At 41.7% G+C, this 25350-nt stretch overlaps 3 protein-coding genes across 7 annotated transcripts in view; 2 read left to right on the top strand and 1 right to left on the bottom strand.

The window, feature by feature from the left end:
- The window catches only part of GPR19 (G protein-coupled receptor 19), a 30591-nt gene extending 13230 nt beyond the window's left edge, over positions 1-17361 (top strand). For both annotated transcript variants that reach the window (XM_067695725.1, XM_067695724.1), the window contains exon 2: positions 15474-17361. In XM_067695725.1, the coding sequence (XP_067551826.1) occupies positions 15490-16743 (1254 nt within the window). In that variant the 5' untranslated portion in view covers positions 15474-15489 and the 3' untranslated portion in view covers positions 16744-17361. The remainder of the gene's footprint in view (positions 1-15473) is intronic.
- The window catches only part of DUSP16 (dual specificity phosphatase 16), a 177392-nt gene that overhangs the window by 361 nt on the left and 151681 nt on the right, over positions 1-25350 (top strand). For both annotated transcript variants that reach the window (XM_067695716.1, XM_067695715.1), the window contains exon 2: positions 22850-22912. The gene's annotated coding sequence lies outside the window, so the exon portion shown is untranslated. The remainder of the gene's footprint in view (positions 1-22849; positions 22913-25350) is intronic.
- CREBL2 (cAMP responsive element binding protein like 2) overlaps positions 1-25350 on the bottom strand; it is a 56812-nt gene that overhangs the window by 950 nt on the left and 30512 nt on the right. For 2 of the 3 annotated variants that reach the window (XM_067695731.1, XM_067695730.1), the window contains exon 4: positions 919-994. In XM_067695731.1, the coding sequence (XP_067551832.1) occupies positions 919-994 (76 nt within the window). Of the gene's footprint in view, positions 1-918; positions 995-18642; positions 19976-25350 lie in introns of those variants that run through there. The other variant, XM_067695732.1, reaches the window with a different exon arrangement.

Genomic DNA, 25350 nt, shown 5'->3' with positions numbered 1-25350 from the left:
GATAATTAATAAAACAAAGCACTCATTGCTGAAAAGCATTTTTTTCATTGAATCCTGGAAAGAGGGAAAAAGATAATATTACTGACACCAGCCAGATGTCATTGTCACTGCAATAAAATCCTGTTTCATCCTTTTTCAGCTGCTTATTCTGTGCCCATGTTCCCCGAGGTTATTGGCAGTGGCTTAGGGAGCCTGAGTGGGCTGGCGTGCTGTTTCTTTGTGCTGTGTGATCGTCTTCCTTCTGATGTTCCTGATACCAGGAGTGCTTGTGATTGTTTCCAGCTCTCTTAGGGACAGTAGACTGTCACCAAATTCCATATCTTTCAGAATAGCTACCAAGAAGGCTTCCAGGAAGTTTTCAAAGGAATCTTCCAAAGTTACAGGCTAAAAGAATCTGCCATGCACTCAGATCTTGATATCTTTGACTATTTCTATCCAGCACAAAGAGATGAGCTAGCAGATTTACATTTTATTTTGTCTTTATTTAACGAATACTTGTAAAGTTCTTGTTATGTGTAAAGCATCATTCTAAGCACAATCAGTTATTTAATCCTTATATAACCCTCTGGGGGAGTTATTATTAGTACCCACATTTTGGAGACGAAGAAACTAAGGCACAGAGAAGTTAGGGAATTTTCCCAAGGTCACACAGCTAGCAAATAGGAGAAACAGGGTTTGGACCTAAGAAACTTGACCCTAGAGTCCATGATCTTAACCACTTAACTATGCTGCTTCCCTGCTCCTATTATTTCAAATGATGTCAACAGTTGATTTGGCTACAAGTTTTGTTCAGCTGATGCTACTAGAACATTGAATCAGCTTTCCTGGCTAAAACAGACCCCCAGTGAAATCTATAGTAATCTTGAATTATCCCAGTAGTCACATTCTGTACCCCCAAATAACCCAGTAAGTAATTACCTGTTCTTCTCTTCCCCTTGTGCTGTATAGATATCTGGTGGTAAAACACTGTATTGCAATGGTGACCAAATGATGTCTAAAGGAAAAAAAGAAATCTAAAATTACATCATGGTTCATTTTTTTTTTTAATCAAACCTAGAAACATTCTTCCATCCTCAGGACCTAGTAATAAGACCAGCCTAAGCATATTAACAGTACTTACCTGGTTTTCAAAATAAAATAAATAGATTAAAAACTTCTGAAATTATGAACACAAACTATGTTATCAAACTGACTGGATTTATTGCTTTAAAATAATATTATCATACTTTAAAATAGGGAATAGATTTCTCTCTTTTTGCAAATTAATTTAGGTTTTTAAGGGGAAAAGAGGAATTTTTGTTAACTTCTGGAAATATCTGAAATATAAGGGTTACCTCCTTTTGGTCTGTGTAGTTTCCCTTTTGGCCCTTGGCAAGAAAAGATGACTGATCTCATTCTTATATGCTGTGGGAAAACTTAGAGAAGTTACTAGGTCAGAGATACAAAGAGGAAGAAAAGGGGGTAGGAATCCAAAATTTGTGAAATTCCTCACTATATAAAGTGTTTCCTTCACGGTTTCAGTTGAAGAATACTTTGAGAGGAAGGAGTCCCCTTGACACCTTAAACTTTATTGAACTTTAGTTCTTAGATTTGATCCCTGCTGAGATCAGCATTTCCCTGGAACAAGTACACTTAACGCTAGCTACTATAGTCATCCGAAGTCAGCTTCTGGACAGAAGGGACCATCTCCTTCCATCTCTGGATTTCTAGCACTTAGCACCCAGCCCGTTTATGATATCATCTCAATGTACCCTTGTGAATGAAGAATGGGAAGACTCAAGACTGACAGCATTCTGGGGGCCCATGCCTGTTTTGTTTTGCATGCTTTTATGGGGAGGCTAGTGAGGAGGTAAAAGTGTAGTAGGAGAGAACTTGGCAACAGTCAATATTATGTCTGAAATGTACATATGCTAGTCAGACAGACCCTGGAGCAATAGCAGACTAGAGTTCCAGAAGGATCCATAAATTATTTCCTGGTTATTACCAATCCCCCTGACATTTTATTTATATTTAGAATGAAGTTCTCCTGATATTTTTATTTACATGTAGATGGGAGCACCCCAAATAGTCTCATTTTCCTCTGATGTTTTGCCTGGCACCGTCTCCCCGTGTTGAAATAGTTCACCTTGGGTTGAGAGTGAATGTCGTGAGAAGGTCAGTTCCTGCCCCAGGCAATCCTGCCCTAATCAGCTGTGCCTCCCGGTCGCTAGAACACTTCACCAAGAGCCCACCTGGTAGGACTACAAGACTCCTCCCTGGAGAGCTATGGGATCTTCAGAGTCAGAGTGGGTTGAGCCAGACTGCCTTTTCCACACCGTGGCAATTAGGACCTGAGTACGAAAGATGACCAGGGCGTCTTGAAAGGTTGCTTAGGATTTGAATTTAAGCTAGCAGTCTAACCTGGCTTAAAATAGTCACCCCTCCTGATAATATACACAAATATAACCTATTCTATTCTTTTTCCATCTGATTAAGTCATTAAGGAGCATTAAGAGTGGGGTTTGTGGTTACGGTTTGGGTCCTTGAATCCTGTCTACTCATCCTCCTGGTCTTTAGTGTGACCTGGAGTGAATGAGGGGTGGAAAAGAAACAGCCCTGCTGGAAGCAAGGTACAGCCAGGCCAGTGCTGCCTGCCCACCGCACGCTTGCCAGCCTTCTCAGATGAGCCAGGCTAGTGCACACAAGAGGCTTAGATCTGGAAGCTTCTCTGGGCTTCCTACTCATCCTTCTCAAAACTGAAAGGGGGCAGTCCTCTCTACCAGCTGAACAGGAGAAGTAGAATAGAGAGAAAGTGGAGCGGTTCCCCTGGAGGAGAGGCCTTGCCAAGAGTACTTCCAGCTTGGAGGCTAGGGATGAAAGAAGAAACAAGAAGAAGGACAATGGACTTGTCCCTCTGTGGGCATGTGAAAGTGATGCCTGGGTCCTGCTTTTCACTCTTAGTAACTTCCCGCTGCTAGTAAGCCCTGCCTGCTGAATTATCAGGTCCTTTCCTAGGATGTATATGTGGGGAGGTGGAAAGAATAGAGAGAAGGACCAAAGTGTGGATGCAATTTCTCCTCTGAACCCAGGCAAACAGTGGGTTGAGATGGGAGGTGGCTTCTCCAAGAGGACAGTTTAAAAAGCAAGAGGGGAATTACCATCATGACTATATTTCCCTGTTTATAGAGTCACTTTTCCTGGGCCAAACTTTGAAAGCACCCATCTCTTGGAGCCTGCCATTCAGCATATTTCCAAGACACTGGATGTCTGTCATGTTTAATCCTGATGGAAGCTCTCTGATATGCATTATTAGCCCCAGGTTCTGATCAGGAAGCTGAAGCTCAGAGTAACTAATCTGCCCAAAGTCACACACAACAAATAAAGCCAGGATCTGAATCCAGATCTTTCTGATTCTGTGCTCTTTCCACTATGTCACAAAATAAAGTTCTTTCCTCTACATTCTTTTTAAAAAAGTGTTTTTGGATATTAGGGTAATACAAATACAGTTCTAGAAAATTTGGAAAATATAAAGAAATATAAAAGTGTAATGAAAATAAAAATCAGTCATGGTCTGGCCACCTAGAAACAACTTATTTTAAAATTTTGGTGTTTCTCTTCTCAGTCTTTTTCGATGCATCTAATGGTAATGAAAGTAAACATTTGTTAAACACTAGCTTTTTTCCAGACATTGTTTTTAGCTCCTGTCTGTGTCATTTGTTTTATTCTCACAACAAATCAAGAGGGTGGACACTGTTTTTATCCTAATTTTACTGGTAAAGACGATAAGCACATAGATGTTTAGTAACTTATATAAGTAACAGGTGATTTGAAACCCAGGCAGGTTGGCTTGAGAGCAGGGTTTCTCAGTCTCAGCACTGTTGGCCTCTTGGATCGGATAATTCTCTGTTGGGGGTCGGGGGGAAGCTGTCCTCTTCATTGTGGAATGTTTAGCAGCATCCCTGGCCTCTACCTACCAGACGTCAACACTTTCCTCCCCGAGTTGTGACAACCAAGAATGTCTCCTGATATTGCCAAATGTTCCCTGGGAGGCAAGATGACCTCTGAACCACTAGTCTAAGAGCCCGTGCTGTCAACCATGCATTATGGTTGAGATAACGTAGCCTCTTCACATTTTAAATGTGTTCAGAGTTATTTTCTTCTACATCTAAAGAAGGGAATACACCTTTGAATTTGGAGGCAGGCTATGAAGACTCCCTGGGATGTCAGTGGCTTTAAAGAGCATAGGTAGGAAATTAATTATTTCCAGGGAAATGCTAGACTTTTGTAACAGGTTTGTCATATCCCACCGTTGCCCAGTGTGGAGAATAGCCATGTTTCTTTCTCTTATTACCTTTTCCTGGTTCTATGTGTCAGGCACCCTTAGCCTTCAAGAATTCAGATTTCAGGTGTACACTTATGGTATAGCAGGGCAGAGCTTATCAACCAAAGTGTCAAAATATGTCCCAGACAAAAAATGTCTGTTGCAAATAATTTCTAGCTGATAAAATACCAAAGTTTGCTGGTGATTCATTTTTTAAAAAACTAATCAGAATAAATGTAAGGATATCTACATAATTATTTTCTTTTCAGCATGGCTTCTAGGTTGAAGATTGTAGGCTGAGCTCCTGGTGTTACACGTAATTCTGGATGTGTCCGTAGGAGTGTATCACATGTATGGACACATTTGTCACATCTGCCTCTGAAGAAGAGGTTGAAAATTGCTGGTGTTGGTGATTTTGGTCAATCATTGCTGATATGCAGAGAGGATTAAAATAAGAAGCACTGAGAAGTGATAGCAGTAGCATTTTAACTTATAAAATGTCTAAAAATATAGGGCACTAAAAAATATATTAACCATGTGAAACATATGCAGATACACGTTCAGCCATATTTTCAGTCACATCTGACCACATATATAGTTGCATAATTTGTCCATGAAAAATACATGTTACTGCAAATTCAAATCTAACTTCTGCTCCATGAATTTGAAGGTTGCTTTCTTGGAAAACCCTGATTGAAGACAGTGGTGCAGATCAAAATTTCCCCAGAGTGTTGATGTAAACTTGATGTGAGACAGAATGTAAATGCTTCTGAAAAACGGAAGTTCTTAGTAACTTCCTGTTCGGTGCTTACACTCGGTTCTTAACAAATCCTTCACCTTCTTTTCAGATAGCTATAAATCATATCTACTGTACAGCTCATTGCTTTGAGTGTAATGAGTCTGCTCTTTGCCTCCCCCCCTCTTTCCTATTTCAGTCATACAACTAAAGATGTTGATACTGAAATCAGAGATTGGACATAAAACTGAACATTTCCCTCCCAAACTTGGACTCAGTGAGCACACGGCAACTATTCAAAAAATGTTTGTTGTAATAAATTAAATTGAATTTGGCAAGGTGCAAATTCTGGGGCCAAATTGTTTTCTTCAAAATTTGGAAGATCCCTTACGAGGAGGAGAGGTGTGGAAAGTTGGTCGAGGACAGTCAGGGGTTCTAGCAAGTGTTTCTTCCTGCTGAGAAGTTTGGTGTTACATGGGATGAGAAGCAAACACAGGTGGCAGGTCTTCTTAGACCAGACCGCTTCTTGCAAGGAATCTTCAGTAAGAGATTATTGGCACATCCAGGATAATTAGTGAGGAGGGCTTGGCTGGCCCCTCTGTACAATTCATCTCTCCTTTGGAGACCCAGACTACCAATCTTGGACAGCAGAGGCTCAAGAACTGGGCCCCAGCAGCCCTAAACAGCTTCCCTGTCCTCCCATCACAATGCACTTTCAGGATGCACTCTGCGCCAGGTGAAAGTGGTGGATTATAAGTTAAATGAAAGTGTGTTGCTCGTCACAATGTCTACCTATCAGTTGTAGTTCATAGAGCAAAAATGATCCTAGAAATCATCTAGACCAACTCATTCATGTTGTAGATATGGAAATAGAGATTCAGGGAGATTAATTTACTTAAGGTCCTTACACTGATGTAAAAATAAGACCTGGGCCTCTTGACTTGCTGTTCAGTGCTTATAATCATAATCATAACTTAGGTTTCTTAGTCTCCAGTCTAACATTTAAGGTGAAGTAGAAAGTGCTACATTCTTTAAGCTTTTGGGGGTTTCTAATATTCTAGATGACGGTGGGGTAGTGGAAAGCGATAGAATGGCTGGTATGAGTTTCAGTTTTCACACTCAGTTATATAACAAATGCTATATTGAATTAGTTTCTATTGCTGCTGTCACAAATTAACACAAACTTAGTGGCTTACAATAATGGCCATTTATTACATCACAGTTCTGCGGGTCAGGAGTCTGCGTGGGCTTGGCCAGTTTCTCTGCTTAGAGTCTCACAAGGCTTCAAGGTGTTGGCAGGACCATGCTCCTTTTTAGAGGCTCCAGGGACGATTCCCCTTCCACGCTCATTTCGGTGGTTGGCAGAATCCAGTGCCTCGTGCTTTAGGACCAAGGTCACGTTTCTTTGATGGCTCTCAGTTGGGGGCCACCAGTAACTCCCAGAGGCCTCTCCCTGGTTCTTGCATGTGGGCCCCGGCATCTCAGAGCCAGAACAGCACGTTGATTCCTTCTCACGCTTGGAATCTCTGGCTTCTGCCGCATCTCTCTGTTACTAGACGAGAAAGTTCTCTCTTTGTAAGGGCTCATTAGTTTGGGTCCCCCTGGATAATCCAGGATAATCTTCCCATTTTAAGTTCCATAACCTGAATTGTATATGCCGAGTCCCTTTTACTATATAATGTAACCTATTCACAGGTTCCAGGATTGGGGCGCGGGCATCTTTGGGGGCCCAAAGTGATTATCTTTCCTTTTCAGCCTCTGGAGAGAGGAAGGCAAGGAAGGAGTTGGGAATGGCCATTGGGTAACCAACCAACCATCTGCCATCCATTTCCCATCCATTTTGGTTCCCCATTCTGCTATATTTTTCTCCATAGCACTGACCATTTCTTTGTTAATTGTGTTGTTTTTCTTATTTAGCTGTGTAGTATTGTTTCTCCCACTAGAGGAAAGCTCCATGAAAGCAGAGACCTTGTCTGTCTAGTTAACTTCTGTATCTCCAGCGTTTAGCACAATCCTGACTCACACTAAGTGATAGAAATTTGGATGCTTTGTGTGATTGAGGACCACTTTGCATATACCATCCTAACACATTAGCCATTTCTTACGGTGAAGTTTCTTGGTGTTTCTTTTTCTTTTTCCCATTTTATCTGACCACCGACTTTGTGAGAACAGTAGGGAGGGAAGTTCTGTGTTATTAAACCATTCCACACAGAATCCTAAGTGGCAGTTAGGGTGGGAAATACCGGATAGTGTCCTTTATATATTCCCCCAAACAGGAGCCAGTGTGACCTAACATTTTCTCCTGCAACTTGGTTTGCAGAGAATTTGGGGAGGACTGCAGCTTGTGGTCAACATAAACCTCCACATGGGGTGAAGCTCGGGCTCCTTTCTGAGATCATAGATCTCAGAGAGAGACGTAGTCTCAGAGGTCACTGCTCTACTGATAATATGTAAAAAATTTACTCTTTAAGTAGTAGTTACATTTTAAATGGAACTTTGGTGCTCACTTCGGCAGCACATATACTAAAATCAGACTCTGACTTTAAAAGAATGATGCTCTGATGGTGATAGAAGCCTTCCTGGTTTCTGGAAATCACGCCAAGGATGCTGACTTTGTTTATTTCTAATATTTTAGAATTCGTGTAAAGAACAAAGATAGGTAAAGGTGATAGAAGAGGAATAGTTCCTTAAATCTAGATATCTAGAAATTTCTCACCCAGAAATGTCGTTGTGGGTTATTTTGTGATGTTAGAAGAGGCTGTTCTGAAAATCCTTCTCTGTTCAAAAAATCATGTTCTCCTTGAAAGCATAACCAATATTCAAATAAAAAGAAAATGTGCCAAGTCTGATCTCAGGAAACTGCTTGATCCCAGTTGGGAAACAAACTGAAAGGCATAGACCGGGAAATATTACGGAGGAATATTTATATATCTTATATAACAGGAGGAAAGAGAAAAGGGCATTAGGGAAAATTCCAGGCTTATAAGTCGTGATGCTATTGGTCCCAGATGGTGGAGAAGAAACTTGGTTTTCATTGAAAGTATGAGGTTCTTTTGAAATTATTCAAAATTATATAAAGGAAATAATTTAAGCAGCATAGACTCTATATGCTTTTGAGAAAGACATAGTCAATCCAGTTATATTTACGTCTTTTGGTTTAGGGTATAGAAAAAGGTTTTATCTGGCTAACATGTCACTATAAAATCATCCCCAACTTGGAGAAAGGCTATGTTTATTTATTTGGACCCCAATGACTTTCCCCTTAAAAACAATGTTGTGAATGATGATTAGGTCCCCAGGCCCCTTCACAAAAGCCATTCATCCTTAACAGTGCTAAATTACGTGACTAATGTTAGTATTATCACTATAGTATGTGATGTGGTTACTAAAATTTGCTTGTCATATGGCTTAGAAGACTTTTATGGGCTGACAGTAGTAAGAGTGCTAATTTTTTCAGCACTCGCTATGTGCCAGACACCAAGCTAGGTGTGTTTTAGAACTACAGTAGGATAACACTGATTGAATGTTTTTCTCATACCAGGCAGTTTGACTTGTAATAACTCATTTAACTCCTGTGCATCTGTTATCTCATTCAATCCTCATGATAATCAAATGAGATAGGGACTAATTGTCCCCATTTTACAGATGAGAACACTGGAATCAGGAGGGTTAGATAACTTGTTTTGGATCACACAACTAGTTAGTGAGTGACAGAGGAAGGACATACACTTCAGCTGTCTGCTTCAAAGCATGCACACATAACCACTTTGCAATATTCCTGTATTGTGAGATGAAAAATAAATGTTTTTCAGCAGAAGATTATGTTCTGGGTGTGTAGGTTTGTCAGATTTAGCTAATAAAAATACAGGACACCATTTAAATATTGTAGGAGATATTACATGGGACATACTTATGCTAAAAAATTATGTGTTATTTATCTGAAATTCACATTTAACTGGGCATCCTGTATTTTATCTGGCAACCCTGTCTGGGTGGCACATTATGAGAACATGTCTCTGTCTCTCTGGTTTTCCTCTTCCCCACCACAGTCATGCTGGTGGCTACCTGGGCCTTAACGTAGTTCTGTAAAGCACATAGCTCAGTGTCCGCACCAGAGCCATAGCTCAGAGCCAAAAGCAAGATAGGAACTCAGGAAGCTTCTGAAGAGCGTATGGGACCTCCTTAGCCATTTGTAAATTCAGGGATCTGTGTAAGTTCAGGACTTCGGGATAGGTTGCCCCGTAAACTCTGCCCTACTGGAAGCGGTGGGCTGGTCAACGTTTAACAACTGGCTCTTCAGGGAAAAAACCTATTTGTGATGTTTGTCAGTTTCATGGTGTGAATATTCCTACCATGGCTGATTCATGATACCAACATGATGTCGCTGAACTTGGAGTTGGGAAGGAATGTGCACAGCTGTCTCTGAGGAGCCCCATGCAGGCCGGTCCCAGTCCACCTCTGTTCCATTCTGATTTCATATATAGGTAAATTAGGCCTATATAACAGTGAAAGATTTAAGGAAAATATCTACCACCATTATATTTCCTAAATTACAACAATTAAAATTTAAAAGAGAATTTCCTACTCAGGGAAATACTATTGATCAAACTTTTTCTGCACTTTAATCAAACTGACGTCTAGAGTTCTGCTTTCATTCCGCATTTAAAAGGCAACAAGTTAATCATCTGCGATAATGAATCTCCAATATTCTCACATTCTTTATTCTGAAGAAAGGCTGTATTTCTAGACCAACATTTCTACTGCACTTTTGATGCTAAGCCTCTGTGCAGTATATAGTGGGAGTGATTTTTTTTCCCCAAATGTTCACTGTGTCACATATTTCTCAGCTAGCATATTGAACAGATGTATCTGTGGGTAGCAAGAGGCTGTGGGGGAATAACTTTATATACCTATGTTTGATTGAGAAGTCCATGCACAGCCAGTTTGTCTGAATTCACATCCAGCCCATTGTGGCTTTCCAACAGTATGACCTTGGGGAAGAACTTCAGTTTTTCTCAATTGTAAAACAGGACTAATCATGTTACCTACCTCGAAGGGCTACGCATATGAAGTACCAGACACCTAGTAAGCACAAAATAAATACTAACTCTTGGTAGTAGTAATGTTATAAATACTGTCATCATTGTAATTAATCTCATTAGTAAACAGCCAATGTATCTGCTTAGGTGCAGCAGATACTTTCCATTCTACAGAAAATGTTTCCGTTCATTTTTTTTCCCCAACCAAACCATATAAATATTCAACATTATAAAATTCTAATTTGCCATTAAATTTTTAAACAAATGTCAGAAAAAAATGGTCTTCCTATATTATGAGAACATCTGTGGATCTTTAGAATTTCAGGAGGGAAAAAGAAATCTGTTGTTAGGGTTTTTTGAGTCTAGAAGAAACCTAACCAGCAAGGATGTGCTTATCCAGGAATAGCTGCCGGCAAACTGTGAAGTAAACACAGTTTCTCATCTGCGCCCCTCTAGTCCTCTTTGTGGTCCTCTCATTAGTTTCTAATCATTCATACATTCAGCCATCGATCAAAATATGATTTTCAAAAAGTTAAAATCATGACTGTCACGATTTTCAAAAAGTTAAAATGACTGTCATTCATCGTGACTCATTCAAATATAGAATGAACACCATATCAAAGATTTATTAACTTATTACTGAAGGAACTGATCAGATAATCAGGTTGCTTCCAAGAGCATTTGAATAAATGGATATTTATAGGTTTTTTTTTTTTTGTCATTGCTGTTGTTTGTTTCCTTAAATAATGTGAGCATAAGATTGCTAGGAGGCACTGTCGTACAGGGCAATAAGTCTATAACCTTTGGGGTTATTTTATCTACTAGACAGAAATTTGCATGTTAGCGTGTAATGTCTGGGCGCTAGTCATATAGTAATAGCAAAATCAAGCACAGATACATTCTTCCAGAGAATTAAATAATCCTTGGGGAAGCCCATTTAACAATGTCATAGCATGACATTAAAATGTTATGCTATGGGGACCTCCCTGGCAGTCCAGTGGTTAAGACTCCACGCTTCCAATGCAGGGGCTTGCGTTCGATCCCTGGACGGGGTGCAGCCAAAAAAAAAAACACTTAGGCTATGCTCTCTGTGCCTTATTTTCAAGTATTGGATAATTTTTCTTAACACCTCTATCCATTTTTTTATTCAGTAAACCTTTATTAATATCTGTATGCCCCAGGGATATAAGGACACAGTCACTGTCCTTAAGGAACTCATAATGCAACAGGGGAGACAACGTTCAAAATAAAAATTACAGTATAAAATGATAGACATATCATTTTATATATAGACCCAGACCTCTGTAATGATGGGACTCTCCAGGGTCCCATTATTTCAGAGGTCCCCCAGTCCCTAGCTCTACACCATGTCAACCCATCCACCATTTTCCCCACCTATATATTAAAACCCATCTCTTAGATCCCAATAGATGAATAATTCCTCTCTTAGATAATATATAGATAGAGATATATTTTAAAATAGGGGCCCTCAATATCAACCCAATGGAGTGTGTCATGTGGCAGTCTCCGAGTTGGTTGGGAACAAACAGGTTGAGCAGGAAAGAGGTGAAGAAGTCTTTCTTGTTGCTGCTGTAATTACTGAATATGGATGACCCAGACATAATTTTGAATTCCGCAGCCCTTGTATTTCAGAAACACCCCCTTGAAGATGTATTTATTTCCAAATTAATGGAGCAGGGAAGACCTTTCTGAACTTTTACTTTGGGACCCTAGAATTTAGTTATAATTTAGTTATAATATGGCAGACCATGTTTTCTGGGAGGGGGGTGCCGGAGGCTGTCTGCGGTCACCTAAACTACCTTGACTGTCCCTTAAGTGAGAGTTGACCTGGGTGACTTCAGTTTCACCTGCCCTGCTCTGCTCTGGAGCCATGTTTTCCCCTGTCTCCATGGTCACCAGCGTTTCGGCTCTCTGAGAACACACGGTGATTTTCTGTCTCTGCATTTAATTCTCCTAGCAGAGCCACCTAGAGTAGGAGGCCTGTATTTCAGTTCTCTGTACTTATGGAGTCAATTCAGTAAATAGCTAACAAGCGATTATTAATGTAAAGAACTTCAGTGGAAGCTGTAGAGCACGGACAAAGAATAATGCCCTTTTCCCAGGACCCCCTAGTTAATGAGAGAAGACAGAAACATGGAAGCCATTCTACAGCAGTGATTGTTAGTCTGGGCTGCGCGTTGGGATCACCTGGGGAACTCTGAAACATCCCGATGCCCAGGCTGCCCTCCAGAGCAATTAAATCAGAATCCCTGAGGGGGGCTTCCCTGGTGGCGCAGTGGTTGAGAATCTGCCTGCCGATGCAGGGGACACGGGTTCGAGCCCTGGTCTGGGAAGATCCCACGTGCCGCGGAGCAACTAGGCCCATGTGCCACAACTACTGAGCCTGCGCGTCTGGAGCCTGTGCTCCGCAACAAGAGAGGCCGCGACAGTGAGAGGCCCGCGCACCGCGATGAAGAGTGGCCCCCGCTCACCGCAACTAGAGAAAGCCCTGGCACAGAAACGAAGACCCAGCACAGCCAAAAATAAATAAATAATTTAAAAAAAAATCCCTAAGGGTAGGACCCAGGCATCTGTATTTTTTTTCAAAGCTCCCTGGGAGAGTTCAGTGTGTTGCTAAGCTAGAGAGCCATGGCTCTAAAGCAAAACAAACTGGGAAGAGGAGTAACAACATGTTCTGTGAACAAGGAATCCACAGCCATTCTGTATATTCTTATCCACTGTGTGACCACATTTCAGTCCATGAATGTGGAAAATGTAACCTCTCATTATAACCATGGGGAAAATGTAGGTCAGTTTGACTGTAGGGCACTTAGAGACTGTATAGTCTGGGAGGTATGGTCTGCAGAAGACTATACCTCTAAGGGGAAAAGGGCCCAAAAAAGATCAGCCCTAGAAGGATGACCCCCAAATCATTCCACATGCTTTCTCCCTGCCTTGTAATGTTTGGGGCTTTTTAAAAAACCCCTTGTGTTCCTGAAGAAGGGACCTTCATCCTCCAGGTCCCCGGCTTACACCTCACCTCCTTTGTGAAGCCTTTCCTTTCCTTCCCCCTATCCCAAGAAGAATCGGGTCCCTATTTTTCTCTGTCACTTAGCTCCTTATCTACTAATTATACTTATTATAGAATTTAGTTATACTATGGCAGACAGCTCATTTATACATTTACCCTTTTATGAGCCTTACTTTTCGTTGTTCTCCTAGTACGTAGCATAGTTTCTTGGTGTATTGAATAAGTAAAAAGAGCTGCAGCACTTTTAGGTCCAGTCAGAAAAGTCATGCCATCAAGCAGGGGAGACCTAGACTGGAGAACTCCTCAGGCTGCCTCGTTCCATTTCTGAGCAGCGGGATCCTGCGCTTCCAGGCAGGAGTGGGGGGGGCGGGGGCGGGGGCGGGGCGTCAGAGGAATTGGTGGACACACTAGTTGATGTAAAGCGGCTGGAGGAAAGGATGGACGAAGGCCTCGCAGCGCTTTGGTGGTAGTGGTGATCTTGAGTTTCACCTGCAGAGTTTTGCTGTGAGAGGAAGAAAGAAACAGAAGTTCACAGGTTTCAAAGTGTGTGTGGAGCCATGGGAAAGTGCCTGTGCTCCCAGCTCCTGTTGTATTTAGGCCACAGGCATCCCCCAAAGTTTAGAACAGCTCCTTCTGTCTGGGAAAATAGCTCGTCTGTTTTATTTTTAAACTTCAAATCTTTTAAAAAAATTGTAGGGTTTTTTTGGGGGCTTTGGGTTTTGTTTTTTTTTTTTGAATTTTGTAGGTTTTACACATAAAAAGGTGAAAAGATTATTTCAATTTTGTAAGGATAACAGTCATGCATTCCAGATTTTCTAGGACAGTGCTAATTTTAGATCTTATGTCCTGTCTTCAGACCGTGTATCCTAATTTTTTATATGGAAAGTATGGTAGCTAGTCTTACAATTTACTATCAACCAGTCAGCCGTGCTTAAAGGTCTTTTAGTTATTAAAATGGCTAATTACCATACATTTCTCTTTGAGAAATCAAGTAGGGCTGTTTCATGGACCAAAAAAAAGCCTTGAAGGGAACCTGAACCTGGCCTTCAGTGCATTGCCCTGAGCCCCAGACTTTTGTTGAATGTGGTTTCTTGGTGAGGACAATATCTATTAACACCCTCTCCCTACCACAAGTCATTGGGAAAACCCTTCAAGGAAAAATGGGTCTTTAAAACTGTTCTTTCATCTCACCTCTAAACCCCAGAAACGGTTCTCTGTGAGGTGTAGTGACAGGAGCCCCGGAGAGGGCCGGGAGGCCCTGCTGAGCCTGTCGCTGGTGTGCCCTCCCCTGCACCACCGGCCAGGTGGGATCGCTCTGGTTATTATGGATTCAATCGCTGTGCTTTCTCTTTCTGCTTAATAGATTCAGACCAAATTAAACCCTAATGATCGGACTGCAACCAGTCACCTCAATTTTAATTGAATGGCCCACAATGATACAGGTTTTTTCCCTATTAAAAAGTATACCTTTTTTTTCCCCCCTCACTGAATAGTAGGGAAAAAAACGTTAAAATAAAGGCTGGGTAAAGTTAGAGTTGCTTGCTTATAATCATCTGAATGCCATAAGGTTTCTAGTAACCTGGTTACACATTCATTAGGGGACATCTTGTATATTCCTCAGTCAGGGTCATTTTGTGAAATACTAACAACGGAATAGCATCAAAATATGTCGCTGATAGGTGGCCTATCATCTTTTGGGAAAAAACAGGCTATGTTTATGTGTCATTAAATGCGCTACTTCTGGCTCATGTGAAAGTGTTATGTTTGCTCCATGTGCTCCCATAATGCTTTTGTAATGGAAATTCTAAAGTAAGTAACGACAGGATCGTTCCCAGTGGCCAGTCAGTCTGTATTCACAGATTTCTGTTAGCTTTTTCCATAGCCGACGCCTGTGTGTTTCCATCTGCCCAAGTTTTCCTCCCTTGCAGCCTCGTTACTTTAGTGGTACGACATTCAGGAACTTCTCACGTACCTACCGGGATTCCAGTAGCACTTCATTTGGGGGTAACACCCTAACCATGAGCCAGATTTGAGCTCTCTAACCCTCCGTGATCCCCAGCGTATGAAGGGAACAAGGTTCAGTGTAGGAGTGGGGCTTGCTATGAGTTCCACCACATTTGACTAAGGGTCAGGAGACGGGGAGGCCAGGGAAAGCCTGAGCTGGGATCAGCTGAAACCATCCTAAAATGAAAGAGAAACGGGGCCAGAGCTCTTTCCGGGTAGTAGTCATGTTTTCCTGCCAACACACAAGCCCTACTCATTGACAGATGACAACCGATCTAAGCGTCCAATAAGATTGTTAGTCTTAGGAATCAATCCGTGTAACACCATTTTAACAGGAGGCCTCATTCTTCTTTTCTTATCCAGAACTAAGAGGGAAAAAATGAATATGGTTTTTGCTCACAGAATGGATAACAGCAAGCCGCCTTTGGTTGTTCCTACACTTCTGGTGCCCCTCCAAAACCACAGCTGCACGGAAATGGCCTCCCCTCTGCTGAGCCAGGACCTGACGGCGCTTTACGAGGAGCACGGCTGGAGGAGTAATGGAACAGACCTGCGCTACAGACCAAACCCCGGGGAAGTGGCCACAGCCAGCATTTTCTTTGGGGCCCTGTGGCTGTTTTCTGTCTTTGGCAATTCCCTGGTGTGTTTGGTCATCCACCGGAGCAGGAGGACTCAGTCCACCACCAACTACTTTGTGGTGTCCCTGGCGTGTGCTGACCTGCTCGTCAGTGTGGCCGGCATGCCTTTCGTCCTGCTGCAGTTCGCCACCGGCCGGTGGGCCCTGGGCAGCGCCATGTGCAAGGCCGTGCGCTACCTTCAGTATCTCACCCCGGGCGTCCAGGTGTACGTTCTCCTCTCCATCTGCATAGACCGGTTCTACACCATCGTCTACCCTCTGAGCTTCAAGGTGTCCAGAGAGAAAGCCAAGAAGATGATTGCAGCATCCTGGATCTTTGAGGCGGCCTTTGTGACCCCCGTGTTCTTTTTCTATGGCTCCAACTGGGACAGTCATTGTAACTATTTCCTCCCCTCCTCTTGGGAAGGAACTGCCTATACCATCATCCATTTCTTGGTGAGCTTTGTGATTCCATCTGTCCTCATAATCTTATTTTACCAGAAGGTCATAAAATACATTTGGAGAATCGGCACCGATGGTCGAACAGTGAGGAGGACAACGAACATCGTCCCAAGGACAAAAGTGAAAACTGTCAAGATGTTCCTCATTTTAAATCTTCTGTTTTTGCTCTCCTGGCTGCCTTTTCATGTTGCTCAGCTGTGGCACCCCCATGAACGAGACTATAAGAAAAGTTCCCTTGTTTTTACAGCTATCACATGGATATCCTTTAGTTCCTCAGCCTCTAAACCTACTCTGTATTCCATTTATAATGCCAATTTTAGGAGAGGAATGAAAGAGACTTTCTGCATGTCCTCGATGAAGTGTTACCGAAGCAATGCCTACACTATCACAACCAGTTCACGGATGGCCAAAAAAAACTATGTCGGCGTCTCAGAAATCCTCCCCACGGCCAAAGCTGTAGCCAAAGACTCAAGCTATGGTTCATTTGACAGGGAAGCCAAGGAGAAAAAGCTTGCTTGGCCCATTAATTCAAATCTGCCCAATACTTTTGTCTGATTTCTCAGAATTCTTTCAATTACTGTTATGCACCAGAGATTAAAAACTTTAACTGTAAAAACAGAAGCTATTTATATATTTCTTTTCAATCAACTTTCTGAGGGAAATGTTTGATTTTGTAAAATGCACTCACTATTGATTTTAGTTTCTGTGTTTTTTATTTTAGTTGCTTTTTGTTTTCGAGGAAGCTTTCACCTTGAGCTTATGGTCAATGGTCCCTTTCCTATATTAGTTACATACGTTAAAAAAAAGAACGCTTTCCTACTTTTTAATTTACCAGTAGGTCCAAAAAGCATAAGCCATATACACAGTCTTTGATTAATGATTCAACCTGGTTTTATTCTGTTTCCTTTTTCTCCTCCCTACTGAAATTTTGTTAACTATGGGCTTCTGTTCCAAATGAAATCTGCTGTGTGACACATTTCAGAGACTTGAATTTCTCTACTAAGCAACATTTAGAAAGTCTTAATATTGTATATGTTTTTACATTACCTTCTGTCCGGATCTGTCCTGGAGAGCGCGCCGTATATTGGAATATATTGAAACTTGCTGGGTAGTCTTCTGTGATCGAATTATAATCAGGATTCTTAGGGAAAGAAAGCTTATAGAGTTGCCTAATTTGGGTCTCTGTCTCTTTTTCTGTCTCTCTTTCATTCTCCCTTAACCTAACCAGCTGATGATGCCTTGAAACATTTGAAGTGGCCGTGCTGTTTTCCTCACATCTGTGTCCCATCTAGGCTGTGTCCAGGATGTTTACGTCTCTTCTGAGTTAAACTCAAGAAAATGAGCAGGGACCCTGCCTGGGCAAGCCCAGAAAATGCCAAAGGGAGAAGTGCAGATGGGATCTCCCTGCGCTCTGCAGTTCAGGCAGACACCTTTGGCTGCCCGGCGCTGCCCCTATCCCCTAGGACAGCAAGTGCAAGGAGCGCTTTCTTCTTTCTCCTGGACACTCAGACATGAGGCCGTTTCTCCAGCCAGCACTTCCTACCCCTCATCTCTCTCCAGGATGTATCATCATACCCTCACCAAGCTCAGACTCTTCTTTGGCTGTGGTAACTCGAGATTTTCTTCTCTGGTTGCCAGGTCTCCATTATTTCAAATCTAGGACTAGCACATTTTAAAGATGTACTTATTCAAACAATAACGGGTTTACAGACAAGACTGGTGGCATTTTCACACCCTAGTTAACGAGAATTGCAAATAATAATATCAGTTGTTCAGTGATTTTACCTGTATTATCTCACTTTATCCTCTCAAGTATTCTGTGATGTTCATATTATCATCTCTACGTGACTTGCCCAAGTCGGAGTGTGACCGAGCTGTTTTTCACACTCAGGTCCCCTAACTGCAAGTCTGTTGCTCTTTCCTTGACAAGACAGGTTTCTCTCTATGGAATACATGAGTAGCCAAACCCATCCAGACCTCTGTGGGCCTAATGGCTGCTGCCTGCGTGGAAATCTTGAGGTCTGGGAGAACGTGGCATTCTTAACAGGAGAGTCTAGAAATTTAGTGAGCTGGCCCTCACCTTTTCCTTGGCTGTGGCTAGGTTCCTGGGCTGGTGGTGCTAAACGTCTGAAATGGGAAAGAAGCTGTACATCCCACCTCGCAGACACAGGGAAACAAGATTAGGCTTGGTATTTGGGGCAGAGAATGAGAACAATAAAGTATTCCATCCACAAAACATCTATAGAGCTGATGCATTTAAGTGGAGGTGCTTTCTTTAATCAAAGTCAAAAGATAAAGAGTGTCTTGTATTTTCTTCCTTTTCTTTCCCCTCCACATATTCTTCCTTATCCTATCAGCCAATGGCTGACCAGACAAAATGAGCCAGATGTTTATGTCACATGGCCCTCATATTTTGTGGTTCAGAGTTGTTAAAAAATAGAAGAGACCCTGCAGTACTTTTTTTTTTAATTTATTTTTTAAAGTCAGATTGTAACAAGTAAAATTTCATTTACTTTAATTTTATTTATATATGTATTTTAGGTCTCAGTTTAAACCAAAAAAGACTAGATGATTACAAAGCTCCATTCTGTCCTTAATGTTCTGTGAGTTTACCCCAGTGGGTGGAAATTGAGTGAGACAACCTCTTACAAACTCTTGTTATCGAGATTAGTTTTTTTTTTAAATCCCCCCAAATAATGACAAATTAAAGAGTGTTAATCAAATCACAATGGAGAGAGCTCTGAAGTCTCATGACCTATGATAATTCAGCTACATTTTCTCAGCATGTGGATAATTCATTTTATTTTATTTTATTTTTTTAGTTTAATATTTAGGATTCCTGTTGTCTCACTTGATCCTGAATTTGGAAGAAACTGGATGTAACGCACAGACTGATGAAGATTTGCATAAGTCCCAGCAGTACGGGAACAACATTCACCATACCTCACGTTTACCTGCCAAGCACAGGGAGGCAGGCTGTTGGGGGGAATAGGAAAACGACTCCAGTCTCCTTATCAGGCACATGACGAGGTGCATCACGAATGTGGATTCATGTAGCTTCCAACCAGGAGTTCAGGAAAGCTAACGGGGAGCAGGGTTCTGAGGAGAGCAATTCCCCTCCCTGGCTCCAGGTGCCCACAGACCATCAGAGGAAGGGGCAGGGTCGCATCCTTTGAGGTGGAATTCAAATTTCTCCTTTCCTTCTAATCTTCAGTGAAATCATTAGTGCCACCAGCCTGCTGCCCAAAGTCCATCAGCACATCCTGCTCAGGTACACTTCCCTGTGGACCTTCCGTCACAGGTTTCCCCAGGGTGCCTGGGACCAATGAATGCCCTGGGCCAGAGTTCTCAGCAAGGGCAGTTTCATCCAGGGGGACCTCCACCAAGCATGTGGGGAGCAGAGTCATTTGCCAGATAAGGTTGGCACTCTTGGCTCTCCTGGTGGGCGCAGTGCTTCCCTTCTCCCTCCAGCCTTGCTGCTACCTGCCAAACTTGCTTTGAAGCAACAGAAGAAAGATCTGTTGGAGCTGCTGGACCAGGATCAGCTTCAAGGTTATGCTCCTTATAAAAACCACACGTAACAGAAGCAAAGAATTCGACTTTTAGAGTAGAAGGAATGGGACGTTGGGAGACCTAACCCAAGCCCCTCACTGTTTAGAAGAGCAAATTATGTCCAAGAGAGGTCAATGTAGGGGTAAACAAAAATGCCTTCTGCCGACCAGTCCAACATTCTTCAAATTTGCTGTGCCGCTGGCATGATGCATTCACTGGAGTGAACAAATCCTCACTGTGTTGGGAAGAATATGAAAAGAATAAACAATTCCCCATTGCTTAATGAACCTGCTAATTCATCTGGAGCAGAGACGACCTTAGGGGGCCGTGATTAGACAGCCATGGAAACGAACCAGCTTGGTGCCACTGTTTTGCAGAACGACCGCTTGGTGGCACTGTGGCCAGTAGGCAGACCCCAACAGCTCTTCACAGGGCCTGGCACACTGGCGATTTGGGGGAAAGTCCTCGTTGCATAGCAACAAGACAGTGAAAATTGCTGAGCACCCAGAGCAGCAGCTGCAGATTAACTAATCAGTGTGTTCAAAACACAAAGCATCTCAACATAGGAGGGAATTCCAAAATAATTAATACCCTTTACAGACATGAAATCACTAGTCAAAATATTATTTTAAACCCATTTTACAAATGGTAGCATTTTCGAAAAACCCCATCTCACCAAACACGCAGTTATGCCACCCACACTTACCAGGGCCTCTCTCTTTTCTCCTTTTATTATTTGACTCTCAGAATTTATGGATTCCATAGCAGTGTAATCTAGACTTTCCCTAAAAGTAAATGTTCCTGTGTTCCTGGTAGGTAGGCAGTTATATTTTTGGCCCGTCTCATTTCCCTCAGACCCTCTTGAATTTTTTGAGCCCCTACCTACAGTCTGGGCCATTCTGAATTGTTTGCTCAACTGAACACTTCTGTTCAAAAGCTCTGTCTTTCTCAGGAGAAGCCTCCTTATTATTTTTTTTAATTGAAGCATAGTTGATTTATAATGTTGTGTTAGTTTCAGGTGTAAACTGGACACCTGAAGGTAAAAGTATATATTCTTTTTTAGATTCTTTTCCATTCTCGAATAGGTTATTACAAGATATTGAATATAGTTCCCTGTGCTATACAGTAGGTCCTTGTTGTTTATTTATTTTATATATAGTAGTGTGTATCTGTTAATTCCAAAGTCCTAATTTATCCCTCCCACTCCTTTCCCCTTTGGTAACCATGAGTTTGTTTTCTATGTCTGTGAATCTATTTCTGTTTTTTTTTTAAATTTTTATTTTATATTGGAGTATAGTAGATTTACAATGTTGTGTTTCTGCTGTACAGCAGAGTGAATCAGTTATACATATACAAATACCTATTCTTTTTCAGATTCTTTTCCCATATAGGTTATTACAGAATATTGAGTAGAGTTCCCTGTGCTATACAGTAGGACCTTGTTGTTTATCTATTTTGTATATAGTAGTTTGCATCTGCTAATCCCAAACTCCTAATTTATCCCTCCCCACATTTCCCCTTTGGTAAGCATAAATTTGTTTTCTATGTCTGTGAGTCTGTTTCTGTTTTGTAAATGTGTTCATTTGTATCATTCTTAGATTCCACATGTAAGTGATATCATATGATATTTGTCTTTTTCTGACTTACTAGAAGAAGCCTCTTTAAAAGTATTGCTTTTTAAAAACTCTCATCAACCCTAATTGAGTTATACAATTAGGATTCACCTATAATTTGAAGAATGTGTGATTTTAACTCTGCAGGAAAATGACCCCCAGAAATGCTGGGTGTGTGTATCTGGTTTCAGGGTTATGATGCAGGTCTGGAAGCTTGAGAACATCATCTGGTTTTCAGTGGCAGACAGTCAATATAGCAGTTTCAGCTGTTTGCCCACAACAGCTAGATATGGGGAATGAAAACTATAAGGGAATTCTGAATGAATCCTCTCTATTCTGCTTCCCTGCAATACCTTCCAAAGAGTGCTCTGTTTTAGGAGACTATATTCTGCTAGTAGGACCCTGAATGTGCTATGCGGACCATGGCATGGATACCTGGGCAGCAAAAGATCTGTGAAGAGTTTTATGGTGGAGAGGGTGGGGAGCACAGTGTCTGAGAAGAATGGATTTATACTCTATTCATCAGTCCAGACTCACTAAAATTCTGGGCTGATTCTCCAGGTAGATGGACTATATATACTTGAATGACCCTTTAAAAATTAGTAAAAACTGGGCACAAGACTCCAGTGACACCTCCAGCCAGCAAAGTTTTCCTTAATCACAAGTATGATGGTTGTTTTCAAGGGCTCTGGAATCAACTTCTGTGTTGAAGCTCAGGTTCTGCTTACCACCGGTTTAACCAGCAAATTCTCAAACCCCAGCTTCTCTATTTTTAAAATGGGGAAAATAACATGCCTACCTGTATTAGGGTTCTCCAGGAAGAGCAGAACCAATAGGACATAGATGACAGATAGATAGGTGGATAGATGACAATATTTTAAGAAGTTGGTTCTTGCAATTAAGGGGGTCAGCCAGCTTGAAGTTTGTAGGGTGGGTGGCAGGCTGGAAACTCAGGTAGTTGCTGCAGTCTTCAGTTTGAAATCCAGGGCAGGCCAGCAGGCAGGATTTGACGCTACAGTCTTGAGGCAGCATTGCTTCTTAGGGAAACCTCATTTTTGTTTGCTCTTAAGGCCTTTAACCGAGTAGATAACCATATTATCAACGATAATCTTAAAGTCAGGTGGTTGTAGCTGTTGAGCACATCTACAAAATACCTTCACTGCAACACCTAGGTTAGTGTTGATTAAATAACTTGGTATTCTACCGTAGCTGACATGTGAGACTATCATACCACCTTACAGGATTGTAATAAAATGAGCCCAGACCATGTAAATCATTCATTCAGTGCATTACCAAACACATGGGAAGCCCTCAAAAAAGGTTTTCTATTGTTGTTATTTGAATTTCGTTGTTGCTAACCCAATGGATTTTTCCATTTTCAAGTTCTTCAGCACCTATTGCTATGTGCTAACTAGTAGAAACAGTTTTTTAATACCATTCTCAAATTGTGGCATCGTTTTCCTTCTTTAGCTTTTTTTCTTTTCTTTCTTTTTTAGTTCTGCTAATATTTTGCAGACTCAGGGGGAAGGAACACCTGGGAACAGGAACTTGAATGGGAGGTAGGTGACAGAGCTACTTCTATTCACTCACTCCAAAGGGGATTTTTTTGAACTATTAAGAAGGCATGGTCTAAATTCAGGATATGAAAACACTTGAGAATGCAGCCTTTTACCATCATTCTTGTGTTGCGATTTCCACATATACAATAGAAAGAACTGATGGAGGGAAATCAGTTTCAACTGTTAATTTAACCATTCTAGTCAAATATAAGAAAAACCAGTGAAACGGGACTTAAGTCACTCCTGGCCATAGTTAATTGTAGGCAACTCTGTAGCTAAAAACATGTAACCATTATATATTTTCAGTTGAACCATAAGTGAATTGTACTGTAACTCGAAACAAATCTAAGTGAAATCAAGTGAAATTGAAGTCAAGATAGTTTTTCTTTTGTTTTTTGTTTTTTTAAAGCTATTTGATAATTGGAGTGAAGGGGCAAAGAAACACAATGAAAATCCAGACTCAAACTTACAAACACAAATATTGTAAGGAACTTTTAAGTTTATTTTGAAGAAAAATTTAAACCAGCTAAATGGTTTATGGCTTTTTTGTTTTTTTAAGAAAAGATATGTGAGTATACTGTTTGGAGGACAAAGGGGAAAAACACTGCCTATATTTATCCGTTTTGTGGTTTAAAGAAACCCTCAACTAGAACAGGCCACATATTAAAACTCAATGTAATTTCACAGACTAGGTAGAGATCTCCAATAGCACCTGCTTCCGTTTTTTGGTTTATGTGAGCTGTCACACCTTGTGGAAGGTGAAAGTGAGACCTTGCCCTTTGGCAGCTAAGATCACCTGCAGGCTGGATGCACGCAGGCTGGGTGCAGCGGCATTCATCACCTGGCCTCGGGAAACTGCTAGTGATCTTAGTGGTATTATCCCAACCTGGCTCCACCTGTCCCAGAACTGACCCCACAGACTAAGGTTGACTCTTCACTCCCTAGTCACCCTCACATTTATTCGGGAGACTGAAGTATATTAACCAGAGGCCAGTGTATTGATTTTCAAGGGGATATATTCCTTTCCAATGACCAGAATGCTTAGATGACTTATTCAGGGCACATTCTTACTGATTTTGGAATAATTGGGAATCTGGAAGTTGCTTGGTGAATATGGGATCTGACAAAAAGGAGTATGGTTATTTTTTTGTTTGTTATTATTTGGAAGATATTTTAAACTAGTTTATTTTTATAAGTTGAATATGAAATCTATATTTCACATGGAAAAAAATGGAACGATTGTATTAGTTATCTATTATTGCATATTACCCCCAAATTTGACAGATTATAATAACCCACATTTTTTTAAATCTCATAACTTCTGTGAGCAGGAATCTGGATACAGCTTAACTGTGTCCTCTGATTCACAAGGCTGCAGTCACAGGGTTAGGGTCAGGGTCTCATCTGAAGGTTCAGTGGAGGTAGCATCTGCTTCCAGGATCACGTGGTTGTTGTTGGAATTCATTTCCTTAGGGGCCTGAGGTTTGAGGGGCATTACTATTTACTTTTTGTCATTAACCCTATACCTTCTTTTCCTGTGGTATCGGCAAGCATGGTGTTCATTCCACTGAAGTGGGAAAACCCAGAACTCACTGTGGGCTTTTGGCCTGCTGGTTCTGGGTTATCCAAGGCTACCTAGTGGAGGCACAGGCGTCGTCATTTCTAGCCTGCTGACTTGACCAGGTTCGGGGCTGTAAAGTTCGGGGCTTGTCAGGCACTGTTTGCCTCTCAGGAAAGGGGCACTGAGGCATGGCAGGATTGAATTGGGTTCTGTTGGATCTCAGGAGATTTTTCCTGCTCAAATACTTATCTAACTGCAGAGTCAAAATGGCCTGTAAGCCAAAGCTGACTGTCCAACTGCAGCCCAACCCCCAGCCCTGGAGTGTTGGGAGCACTGTGTCACAAAGCAATAGGTAAGTTAGTTGTACCCACTCTGACCCCAAGGCTTGCTTTAAGAATTCAGCTGATCTGCCTCCCAGTTATTTCTAGAGTTCACCTGGGTAGTTCTCTGCAACCCATAACCGTTTCTGAGTCACGACCACCATCTGTCTTGTGAAGTAATCTGAATTTGACATGGATGCCTCCAAACTTCCTAGAGACTTACAAAGAGTCCTTCCAGCTCCATGTGTCCTCCAGTCAGATACGTGGGGCCTCAAATGTGGCTGCTCGGGTCAGGGCCATGCTGGCCTACACCAGGCCTTTACAGTGGTCGGCTGGAAACCAACTCTCTGGCAGGGGAGGGAAATCCCTGATTGGTAGCATTTACTGATTTCTGTGGTGTCAGTACTCCCATCACTGCTGATTAAAAGCTACCAATCTGATGTCACTCAGCATGGAGTTGGGATAGATGCACATGATTGGCTTTCTTCTGGGGCCAGCAATACACCAGCTGCAGCACACTGTCGTTTTGCACGTTTTATGAAAGGCACCCTCCACGT

The sequence above is a fragment of the Pseudorca crassidens genome, chromosome 11 (genome assembly GCF_039906515.1).
Source record: "Pseudorca crassidens isolate mPseCra1 chromosome 11, mPseCra1.hap1, whole genome shotgun sequence".
NCBI classification, from domain to species: domain Eukaryota; kingdom Metazoa; phylum Chordata; class Mammalia; order Artiodactyla; family Delphinidae; genus Pseudorca; species Pseudorca crassidens.
This window is presented reverse-complemented; position numbering and strand designations above follow the sequence as displayed.